The sequence below is a fragment of the Apus apus genome, chromosome 1 (assembly GCF_020740795.1).
Source record: "Apus apus isolate bApuApu2 chromosome 1, bApuApu2.pri.cur, whole genome shotgun sequence".
Lineage (NCBI taxonomy): Eukaryota > Metazoa > Chordata > Aves > Apodiformes > Apodidae > Apus > Apus apus.
Window position 1 is genome coordinate 52,124,812 of NC_067282.1, and position 12,949 is coordinate 52,137,760.

At 36.3% G+C, this 12,949-nt stretch overlaps 1 protein-coding gene across 1 annotated transcript in view; it reads right to left on the minus strand.

Annotated features, from left to right (window-relative positions):
* UGGT2 (UDP-glucose glycoprotein glucosyltransferase 2) overlaps positions 1 to 12,949 on the minus strand; it is an 82,939-nt gene that overhangs the window by 25,341 nt on the left and 44,649 nt on the right. The window contains exons 21-25 of the mRNA XM_051609031.1: positions 9,738 to 9,944; positions 8,247 to 8,378; positions 6,187 to 6,311; positions 4,466 to 4,561; positions 2,218 to 2,320 (exon numbers count right to left, since the gene is read on the minus strand). Coding sequence (XP_051464991.1) covers positions 2,218 to 2,320; positions 4,466 to 4,561; positions 6,187 to 6,311; positions 8,247 to 8,378; positions 9,738 to 9,944 — 663 coding nt within the window. The remainder of the gene's footprint in view (positions 1 to 2,217; positions 2,321 to 4,465; positions 4,562 to 6,186; positions 6,312 to 8,246; positions 8,379 to 9,737; positions 9,945 to 12,949) is intronic.

Consider the following 12,949-nt stretch of genomic DNA (forward strand, 5'->3'; position numbering starts at 1 on the left):
TATTTCAGTTTACTGGGCTTGAATATTATTGCAGAGCAAGTTTTATTTTGCATGTGAAGTCACTCTGCAAAACTCTTACTGTAAGTTAGCACAACTCATCTGAAAAGCATTAACTTACTATGCCACAATTATTCAACCAATCTCTTCAAATTGTTTGTGAACATCACCATAATACAAAGCATCTACACTGAAAACAAGCTCTTGTAATAGAATCTTCAACAGAACTGGCAAAATGATGAGAAAATGAATGCTTAAGGCATGGAGCTAAATAAAAATCTGCAATTCAAAGTCTGAGTTTAACAGTCAGGGTAATTAGCCACTAGAAAAACTCAGTAGGAGCTGTGATCTGTACTCAACCACTTGATATTATTTAAATTATTATTAGATTAAAAAAAAAATTCTACTTCAAATGGTAACTGATAAAATGAAGTCCTATGACCCATGTTACATAGGAAATCAGACTAGATTATCAAAAACGGGTCCTTCAGAGACTTCTGCTACTTTAGAGACTGAATTAAGTTTCTCCCTGAAGGCAAACTGAACAAAGAAAAGAAGGCAAAAGATAATTGACAGGAAAAAAAGGAAAATGTTTCCTTTTTCTCTGCACATTTTTGAGTTCTCTGGCAGTTACTGAAACCAGACAAAAAAGTAGATGATCCTAAGAGATACATACTAGTGAAGTAAAGTAGTTAGGCTAGGGGACATGTAGTTTGTTCAGTGGCACCATGTGCAGTATTTTTTTTAGCTGGTTTTGGTGAAACATGAGGAAAAAAACCCCACCTCTTTAATCTTGTCCTCATTTTTAGAAGGAATTTCTGCTTTTTTCACATCACCTTAGGGACCATGTTCATAACCTCAGGACTAGTTAGCTGTGCCATCTATTCTGCTGAGAACTGATGTGGTCCAACCCTGGTCAAGTTATGGCTTATATTTAAAGATCTACTGTAGACAGTGACTGTTGCCTTGTCTGGAAATATTAAATGCTGAAGCCTCTGACAGAACTTTTGAAAAAGGGAAAAACATGGGTTATATGGAAAGTTCTACCTGCCTCCCTCTAGAGAGGATATAGAGTAGTTTTTATTCGACAATCTAATGTAGAATCCCATGGTAGACCATGGGAGTCACTTGCAAGGCATGCTTTAGGGAAGTTGCTCCTCAGGGAGCCTGTTGCCCTAGGAGGAATGGAGGGTTCTGATCTGAGCTACAAGGCCCCTGATGCAACACATCAAAATATCAACTTCTGGCTGAATGGAAAGAGTTTCCAGTCAATTCCAAAATCAAAATATTTTCATTTGGTAATATGAAGCTTTCAGTTGACCTGAGAAGGATGAAATGAAAGATCTGGCTCTAGAGAAAAGCTAGTATTTCAGAGTATTGGAATAGCACATTTTCTATTATAGATAGATTCACTATTAAGAGTGAGTGGATACTTCAATGTTTTATACAAAAGGCATAAAAGGGTATGAAAATAGGAGGGGGGAAAGGAATTAAAAGAATTTATGAGACTTTCATAATTACTGCAGAGAAAACGATAAAAAAGGATGCAGCAAAAATCAAGTTACAGGTTTCAAAATTGTATCAGACCATAAACAGAGACAAAATTTACATTTTTATGGGAAACTATAAAGGAACCTGAGGTAGAGTGATATTCTGCAGCTAGTGAAGAAAGAAAATAATTTTAAGACCTAAATTTTTAGGACAGTTTCTGTTTAGATGATCAATAGCTACACACAGTGGAATACTTCTAGATATACTTAGTAGCATTAATCAATTGAGAACCCCCTTGCCAAGAGCTGAAAGGTTTATGGTCCAGTCTTCTTATGATGATATTACAGGTCAGATTTAGAACACGTCATTTAGGTATCCTGGAAAACTAAGGTGATTTGGTTTAATGGAAAGAAGCATATGCCCCTTAAGATTTTGAGATAGGACATGCCTCTATATTACACAGACGATCTCTTCCTTTTCTATTGATTATAAAGAGCATTTATGGACTCACTTTTAAGAGGACTGGTTCAGAGGGCATCTGACTTGCAATTGCAAGTAAGGTACTTAACAGTGATGAATTTCCTAATTTTAAAAAATTATTTAAATAACCAAAGTATATATATTTAATATACCTAAAATTTGTTTACCCCTTTACTACACCATACATGGAAGCTATAAAAAATTCTAAACTACAAATGTGCACATTAAACTAAATGACCACCATCTTACCATCAATAAATGACTCATCTTCTGTGCTTCTCTTGTCAATGGATCCACAATAGCAATAACATCATAGAATGGTTCATTCTCTTCAGGATCAACTTTTACTACGCTGTTAAAAAAATTAATAAGTGACAGGAAAATTCTAAACTGAATTTCTGGAAATAACAAACATCTTTAGTTATGAATTTGTAATATCAGAGGCACTTTAGATTTTACTGCTCACAAAGATATGTCCCTCATTTCAAGCAGGGATATTGATATTATTATAGCAATGATATTATTGCTCCCTGTGATGTTACTAAGAAAGCTAAACGTGAACAGCTATTAAAAAATTAGCATTCATCTACATAGTTCCATATTGGTTATTGATAACTCATATGCCTCATAACAAAAGTAATAAAATAAAACACTGAAAATTTTCTAAAATGTCCTTTTTGACACTGGTCTACAATTACCTTCATCAATATCTAGAAGCAACCAGTTTGACAAGTGTAAGACAATTAAAAAAAAAAAAAAGTGGGGAAAATGGCAACTAAGAAGTGTGAAACTTGACAAGATAGATTAGCTTTATGCATTCCAGAAAATAATTTAGTTTGATAAATTTGATTAGACCAAGTAAAGGAAGCCCTAGATAAAGTAATCTAGATCTGCAGGAAGGAAAAAGTAGAAAACTTCACTTAAAAAAAAAGGTCATATGCTGTAAGTACACAAATTGGACTATCTGAATTTTTTTTCCCCACAAAAAATATACATTAAATGTGAGTACTGTTAGCAAGTCAAACTCCCTCCAATATGGTAGTAGCATAGTTAATGTTATTAATATAACTCTAGAAAAGTATTAGCCACTTAAACCAGGCTATTACTGATTTCTCTTGTCAACAGTCCTATTGGCACAGCACACTAGAGCACCTTTACCAAGAAAAACAAGTAGGGACTTGCCGGCGGCGAGGGAAGCAAGCAGTCCAGAATCAATGTGATTGATAAAGCAAGCTTCGATTTATTGAATACACAGTGTTACTTTTATACCCTTTTCCAAACCTACATGTAGTGAATTCATTGGATAGTAACCACGCATAGTGAATTCATTGGATAGTAACTACTTGTAGTGATTTCACTGGACGGCAACTACTCGCAGTGATTTTACTGGATAATAACACACATCTGAGTTCCAGGGTTCTTCCTTGTTTTCTATCATTCTACTTCTCTACCTTGTCCTTGAGTTAGTTTAAGCTAACAGAGATTGTTTATACTTGTGTTAGGCTAAAAAAAGGGATTGCTTGTACAGCTGCTGTTTGTGCCACACTCTCAAGGCCTCTCGAGGAGATAGCAGGGGCCCATGGCCCTGCTGCTCAAGCCATTCTGCAACAGGGACTTGGAAATTGCATTACAAAAATTTGTATTTTTATCACGGTTCTTATGTTATAATATGTTCTTCCAAAAAATATACCTGTTTGGTCCAGAAAGCTTGGCCCAGCTAAGCTGGTATTAAGAACAGCTACTGTTAGTGTTCCATTACAAAGAGGACAGGAATCCCAGATGCATGTCTTGGTATTTTAGGTCTCATTCATAAACAATGACAACAAAAGAAGATGCTTAGGGCATGTCCACTTTCTAAATGTAGGATCAGAATCACAGAATCAGGAGCCAACGTGTAAGTACATTAATGACACTAATACGAGCTGGCCAAGCATAAATCTATTAGCTGATGACAGCCTGCTCAGTTTTTCTTAAGGAATTAGGTGCCAATGAACCCTATTAATATGCATTTTCATGTAATCTAGTTGATATTAGCTGTGGACAAGAATGACACTACTAAGCCACAAACTGTTACACAGGTATAAGCATGTGTACTAGCCTTGACAACAGCACTCAAGATACACAGAAAAAGGTGTGCAGGAGTTTTCCACATTAATAAAAATCAATGGGGGCTTCTTTTAGCTCTAATCTGTGAAACATTTTAGTAAATGTATGGACTCCACTTTTTCTAACTCCAGATCACCACTTCACACCAATTGCAATCCCGTTTCAGCAAAGGTTAAGGCTGGAAAATCATTAGATACTACACATTAATTTTTTAAGAAAGAGTTAAAGATCCATTCCACTAGGGCAGATTAACATGTTCATACAACCACAGAATCAAAAACTTCTTTTAAAACTGGAATGCTTACTCAAGTTTCTGAAGACCTTATGTAGTCATCAACACATTCTAATACGACAGTACTATATGTGCCTTATCATGACAGACAGAACTTACCTGTGCTGCTGTTTGAGTAATTCAGCATCTTGCCTCATCTCTGTTTTAGGCAACGACGACAGTAGGGCATCTATTTTCATAATCAAGTTACTGCCACTATATTTAATAAGGAGCATACAATTTGTTTTTAATTAGAAAAGGAGGAAAACACTCACTGTTTAATGTATGTCTGCCGGCATATGGGATATTTTAAAAGCCTGCATCACAAACCTTCAAGATGGCTTCAAGATCTGTAGCTTTGAGTAAAACCTTTAGCACAACAATGCCCAAGATCTACTTACTACCTTAGAATTTGTGAAATGCACACCCTTCTTAAAATTAAGTGATGCAGAATTAGAAGAATTACTATTCAGCCTCACTGTTTGTATGGTACAATTTGCTATAATTTGTAGCTTCTTTTTTTTTTTTTTTACATTTTTACATTTTTGGTCCCTTTTTGACATCCAGGAACAGACATAAAGGAGAAAGTTTCAAGTTTACTTGGCCATAACTTTTAACTTTTTTGGGATTTCTTACTGAAATTTCCTTAGAAACCTTAATAGTTCTGTTTCATTGTCACTAAGTTTTAATATTTGATTATATATGTTTTTCTTCTCACTACTTATCTTCTTGATAGTTCTAGCTCTTCTTATTTTCCTGGTAGTTATTCTTTCAGTTGTGCCAGTCCTTCCAGATAACAGAAATGATCCACACAGAAAATCAATGCTTATTGTAAAACTAATATAGTTTTGCTGTCTTCTTTGTACACAAACTGGATCAGATTAAAAGCTGGCTGGAACTCATCTTTACACTTGTCAATTAAGAGGTGTCTGAGTGTTGTCCAGCAGGGTGTCAGAGCACCACTTCTGTCCATGCCTCTACAGGCTCCTTTTCTAACCAATTCCCAAAGACACTTTTTTACTTCAAATACCAATACTCAGGTATTACTGTGGTTTTAAGATGCACTGGATTTTATAAAGCTTATTATGATTATAATCACTTTTAAGTAAACAAAAGCTAGTAGGAATTGTTTACAGTTCCATGTACTCATCTTGTGTTTCTAACTACAGTGAAAGCAGATAAAGTATTTGGAGTAATTTGGCAGAGCTGCACCTGTGTTACAAGGCAAGCTGGAGAGGATGTGATTCTTTGGACATGCAGTGATCTCTTATGCCTTAGACTCATCACACAAACGACTAACAGTAAGAGGGTGCATGTCTCTTGAATAACACAGGCTGCATTTTTTTCTGCTCTGTGCTGTAACAACAAGGTACCAAAGAGGCTGTCACAGCAGCAGGGTAAATGACACATGCAGTTGAAACTCAACATGCAGTTAATAGAGTGGAAAACTATGTTAAATAGCATAATTTGCCAAGCATTAAGGTGATTAAAAGTTTAGCACGTGACGTTTCTTCTAGGAAACAGGGCAAGGATTTGAGTACATAAGTCTTCTAGGGAAATGCTAACAAGGAAATGAGGGACCTCAGTAGATAGTAGTAGACAGTAAAACCTGTCTACATAGAATTACTCAGATGCTAAGAAGATAGCAAATATACAGTGTGCAAACAACAAGCACTTACAGTGCATCTAAAGTGTATATATCTGAATATATAGTATGAAGAGTGCTTGCACTATATATATGAATCTTTGTTCATATTTCCCATGCAAAATGCTTATTAATTTGTCACAGGCAATAAACAAGGCAGTATATCATAAAGCCTCAAAATGCGGAGGAATTTTACCTTTTGCTACTGTTTCCCATCTCTTTGACAACAGCTTTAATCTCTTCTGCTGAGGTACTGTATGTTATTTTTTCCAACAATTTAAAGTCTTCAGTGTAGAATTCATTGTCTAAAGGACCCAGTATCTTTAATAGAGGGAAAAAAAGTTACTAAGCATAGAGTGTCCCAATAATGTTTCTTCTGTAACAAAAATATACTAATATTTTAAATGAATACACAAGATTAAATATATAACCCCATACCCTGTAGACACCAATATTATTAACTATATAGTACTAAGCTGTATAGTAACTATGCAGGATGAGGTTTTACAGTTCTGTAATTACTGATCATTATCAATCGCAAAGAAGAGTTGCAACAGAAATATCTGTTATATTTTTCATTACACATACTTATATAAAGGAGTACACTATTTAGAAATAACAAATCTAAGTTTAAGAAAAAGCACTGTTAAGTACATTATTTTAAACAGAAACTCAAATTACTGTCTGCCTACTGCACTCTTTAGTTGTTTAATTCTGTGAACACTGGATCTTAACTTCTCAAGGCTTCTTAGATGAAGCAGAATGGTTGAAGGGAAGAGGAAAGGATAAGAAATACAGAATATATCCAGAGACAGAACTGCTATGTTTTTTTGGTGTCTGAAGGAAAAAAAAAAAAGAGCTTTCAGGTCTCAGAAAACAGGATGCTGTTTAGATTTCCTACTTGGTCTACTGGGCTAAATTGACCCAAGCTGACTTTAAGAGCCTACAGGGCTCCCAAGATGTAGAATGTCATGTAAGTTTGGTGCTGAATGCCTCTCTTCTGAAATTCAACTGCTTCCTAGAAATGAGAGGTTCCACTTTTGCATTTTTATTAATAGCTGTGATGCATGAGAGAGTAAGACATAGTGTGACCATGAAATACAATGCTATTTTTGCAGAATTCGTAACTTGAAAAAGAAGTCATAAAAACAAAATTTCTGTGCTGAAATAGCAAGGACAGAAATTAAATATGCCACATCTTTTTAAAGAGTAACATTTTAAAGTCAAAACATGAATATACATTATCACATTTCTCCAAGTTTTTTTTAAGAAATGTATTTCCTCCAAACTTAAAACATTTCATTATTTGAGCTTTTTTAGGTGTGGAAAACAGCAATAACTGGTTATAAAATAACATTGTATTTATTTGGGGCGGTGATACAAAAAAGCCAACGTAATTCTTTTGTGCTTCATCAACAAAAACACTTTTTGTGGGTTTGTTAGTGGTGTTTCTATTGTACCTTGGAAGCAATTTATGATGCACAAGAGTAACTAAGAACACAATTTAAAGAAAGTTTCCAGTAATGAGATGCCAACATAGTATCTGTACTTCTTTCTAATGGTGGAGTAATACACAGAAAACAGAAAAGATCTAACTCAAAGATTAGTTTGCATTAATTGTATTTGTAATGTAAGGTATTGTCATTAACAAGTACTAAATATTGAACCCAATATTGTATTTTCTTAAATCACAGTTCATCTATAGCCACACTGTAATTAAGGCTATTGATTTCAGAATATACTTACACAAAACCAAAACCAACAACAAAATCACTATAGTTTAAAAAACACAATACTTTTATTTGAACATGAAGAATAAAGACTACAGAACAACTTGATGTTTACAAACAATAGGGGTTTTCAGAGCTTGAAATACTACTATAGTAAGTTTAATTTAATTTTTTATTATCTATGCAGTAGTTTATCCTGTCCCAAATGTGTAAAATATAGGTAGCTTCAGGGTCATCATCTAGCATTACAAATATGTCAAATATTGACCTACTTAGAGAATTTTGTCAGCTTAACTCTTAAATAGCTGTGGGAATGACAAATATGTATTAGCATCAATGGAATGGAGCTAATAAATGTATTAGTAAAACAAAACTAAAAACAAGGCAAACATTCATACCATTCTCTAACAACAGGCTGAGTAAGGGGGAAACTAATATAATGCATTTTCTTTACTTTGAAACCAAAGTTCCAGGAAGTAAAAAATTCCTACAAAAAGACTGAGAGATTACTTCATTTTTTTCTTACCCTGCCATTGCTCATAACAGCCATTTGCCCAGGAAGCAGCTTAAGAACCTCTTGGCAGAACATCTGGTGGCTTTTAATTAAATCCAGTCCTAAAGTGTTGTACTTCTTCTCAAAGGTATCGTCATCCATTCCCTAAAGCAAAGGTAAATAAAGCATGAGATGGTGGAATGAATCACTGAATATGCATTTTGTAACAGCTGAGGTAATCAAAGATTTTCGTGGTAACCAGAAATCAAAATAAAACAACTACCCCAGCTTCAGTGCCAGCACATAATTGTGGGTGTGGAGTCACCCAACTAGCTCACGTGCAGTTTTTACCCTTGGGCAACTGTGAATAAGTGGGAGAGGAAAGCTGAGCCCAAGGTTAAACACTTTTTCTACAACCTAGCACAGAGCTGCCTGAAAAATAACATTCTCTGTTAACAACTGATCTGTATTCTCACTTTTAGGAAAAAGGAATAAAAAAGTCCATCATACTTAAGAAACCTAACAGCCATTTTAGTGTGTTCATTTGATACTGCTTAAACATGTTTTGGGGAAGCCAAATCATCCAGTAAGATGCACAAGAAATCCATGTGCAAAGTGGGAAGAAAATGCTGGAACTTTGGCCTCCTTACAAGGGCACTGTGCCTCACCTGTCAAAATTATCCTGCTATAATAAAATCCACTAATATGTGTTCCTTCATCAGAAATATAAAGACCAAGAAAACAGATTAATTCACATATAATTAATATAACAAAATAAACACACGTACAGCCTGATTAATTAGCTACCTTTATGTCTTTCAAAATGTATTAGACAATCAAATATAAGCATGACCCAAAATAGCTAATTAATTTTCCAATATGGTGCCAGAGAGTTCTTAGTCTTGCAAATCTTCTATTTAAAATAGTACAATTTACAGCTCCTTCTCCAACAAAAACTGTAGTTTGCAGCTGTTGTTTGATAACTCAGCTCAAATCTATGGGCGAACTTTGAAATCAGCAACATCTGTATTTTAAACCCATGAATTTTCATAGGAACACACCAGAACATGTTGGCCAGAAGTATTCAATGCTCATTAACCTCAATCACTTCAGTCTATACCTATTACTGCTCATAACAACAATAGCAAGGTAGAAATCAGTTACTTCTGAAGTCTTAATTGTTGAAAAACATTAATAGTTTAATACATAAATAATTTTAATTGATAGAGACCTATAAAAAACCCCAACCCACCATTAAAAACTAAACTATTTTGGTCTCAATAATCCAGTATCTGTACTCTGTGTTTTTCAGTACTGTCTTACTTTCTTCCATTACATTAAAGAAATTCTCTATTCTTGCATCACATAGAAGTTGCCAAAAATCCAAATCTGCTTGAGCAGAAACTGCATAAAAGATTGTAAACTTCACAGCATTTGGCCAAACACAGTTACTCTCAACATCCCCTTACAATTAAAGACGTGTAAAATGAAAAAATAACATAGTCTAATTTAGTTTGCACTCACTGGAATGAAGAATTTAGAAATTTTAGTTCCAGCAGCAAGGGATTTTGCTGTCTCTTCTTTACTGAGTTTACTCAGGAAACTTTTTAAGTTGCTGTTGTTCTGCGTTAGAAAAGCAGTCAAAATTCCTCTTGCAATGGCTGTGTTATCTTCCTTTATTTTTGATGAAGGATTGTTCAAAATCCCAACTCGTGTATGACTGCTTGTTTTCTGCAAAGAAAAATACAGTATAATACACGATTTTACAATTCCATCTGCTGTTACCTAATGTATTCATATCTATTATAACTCTGTGAAATGCCCTTGAGTATTTAATTTTTTGCAGCAATTTGTCTTTAGAAAACCTACATCAATGCCTAATTCAGAATTTCAGCTAGGAATAAAAAAGTTACTAGTAAAGATTTACCCACTCTGCAGTATGTATTTAAAATAAAGATTATTTTTTTTAATAGAACAATTGCCTTTGAGCATTCTGCAGAAGTGTATTTTTAACAAAGAACAAACAAGTGTTCACAGAAAACTTTAGAACTTGTTGGTGTTTTTCTATTTTTTAAAAACGATTAAACTAAGCATAAAATAAATACAAGAAAATTTATCCACTTATCACTTTATTCTTAATCAGCAGGAAAATGTTTCACTTGTTAAAATTAGTGATGCCAGTTAAATTTTGAGAGAGTGATGATTCTAAAGTAGGATCAAATGTCATCACTAACTGGCAAAGAGATAAATGGACTATTGCAGTAAAGAATACAAAAAATGAGGAATTAAATCACTGGTATTCAACATATTTAACCAGCAAACTTTAAATTGCAGCCTCTGAGGAAAGCCTTGTTAGAACACTTATTTGTAAAGCTTGAAAGTGTGTACTTAAACTGTTCCTGAGGAGCATGCTCTTGCTGCAAAGATGACAGAGACTCTGCTCAGTAGCTGTGAGGTTGCACTTGGACTGTTGTGCCTGGTTTTGGTACCTCCAGTGCAGGCTGTTGAGACACTGGAGAGGTTTCAGCAAAAGGCAACCAAGATAATTCTGTGCCTGTGAGGAGGCACTGAAGAAGCTGGACTTGCTCAGTATGGCACACAGGAGGCTACAGAGAATCCTAATTGCAACCAATAACTAGTGAAGGGTTCGTGAAAAACATGACAGGGCCAAGCTCTTCCTGGTAACAGCAAAGAGTATAGCAAGAGGTAATGGTCATGAATCTTGGCCTAGTAAGAAAAACTACACTAGGAAGGCAGTGAAACACCAAAGCAAATTATCAAGGCAGGGGACTGAGTCACCTCCTTGGAGATTTTCAAGACTCCTTCAGACAAACCTTACAGCTGACCTGATCTAATGATGAAAATAATCCTACTTTGAGTGGGATGCTGCACTAGAAGACCTCCAGAAGTCTCTCCCAGCTAAGACATCCCTAAGCTTTTTTTAATATTAGCTGAAACTGTAGGAAGTATTTTCCCTTTGGCCACTTCCCCTCCCAGATTCTTGCACACTTTTCTTCAAATGCCAATGGCAATTTATGTGCAAGAGGTGTCTGTGCCAGTTCTGCACCTATCAGAAAATCTACTAGACCCTGACTTGACAGACAAAAAGAGTCTGGAAGGGAATTGAAAATATCCATACAAATCAATAGACTTTAAAATATATGTTTTTGTCGTTTTGTCATGAAACTCAGAATTCACTAGACTAAATAGTATATAGAATCATAGAATGTCTTGGGTTGGAAGAGATCTCATCTAGTCCAACCCCCTACAATAAGCAGGGACATCTCTATCTAAACCAGATTGCTCGAAGCCCCATCAAGCCTGACCTGGAATGTCTCCAGGGATGGGGCCTTCACCACCTCTCTAGGCAACCTGTTCCAGTGATCCACCACCCTCATATTAAAAAGCTTTTTCCTAATGTCCAACCTGTATCTTTTTCTAGCTTAAAACCGTTACTCCTTGTCCTATTGTTACATGAACAGGTCTTCCCCAGCCTTCTTATAGGCTCCCTTCAGGTATTGGAAGTTTGCTACAGGGATTCCCCAAAGTCTTCTCTTATTCAGGCTGAACAACCCAAACTCCCTCAGCCTGTCTTCAGAAGAGAAGTGATCCAGCCCTCTGATCGTTTTTGTTACCCACTTCTGGACACACTTCAACAGGTCCACATCTTTCTTGTACTGGGGGCTCCAGAGCTGGACCCAGTATTCCAGATGAGGTCTCACCAGAGCAGAGTAGAGGGGCAGAATCACCTCTCTCAGTCTGCTGCACTTCTTCTGATGCAGCCCAGGATGAGGTTGGCCTTCTGGGCTGCAATGGCACATTGGTGGCTCAGGTCCAGCTTTTGATTCACTAGTACCCCAAGCTCTTTTTCCACAGGGTTGATCTCTAGCATGTCTTTCCCCAGCCTGTATTCATATCTCTGGTTGCTCCAGCTCAGGTACAGGACCCTGCACTTGGCCTTGTTGAACCTCATGAGGTTCACCTGGGCCACTTCTCCAGGTCCCTCTGGACGGCAACCCGTCCCTCTGGCATATCAATAGCACCATCTAGCTTAGTATCACTGGCAAACTTGCTGAGGGTGCTCTCAATGCCACTGTCAGCATCTTTAATGAAAATATTAAACAAAAATAAATTCAAAATATTCATATATTAAACAAAAATATGGCATCCTTAGGTCTTCCCTTGTCCACTAATGCAGTCACTCCATTGAAGAAAGCCACTATGCTGGTCAGGCACGATTTGCACCTATTAAAGCCATGCTGGCTGTCCTGAATCACCTCCCTGTCCTCCATATATGCTTTAGCATTTCTACTAGGGGGATCTGTTCCATGATCTTCTCAGGCACAGGGGTGAGGCAGTTCAGTGAGGTCGGTAGTTCCCAGGGTCCTCCTTTCTACCCCATCCTGTCAAGCCTGGTGTTTCTTCCTGCTGCTTGTCACAGACAATCTTGATATGATTATCTCCCTCCCCCTTTGCATCTAGTTCAAAGCCCTGTCAATCAGCCCTGCAATCTCTTGAGCAAAGACCCTCTTCCCCCTTTGAGAAAGGCATCTCACATTTGATGCCAGCATTTCTGGTGCCATGTAGGCCATCCCATTTGGGTCAAAAAGCCCCAAATTATGCTGGTGACACCAGCCACGAAGCCATGTGTTGAGAGATATAAGGTTTATCTAAATCAAATCTATCATTTAGAATGAAGATAGCCAATTAAACTGCTGTTTCATAGAATAACCAAC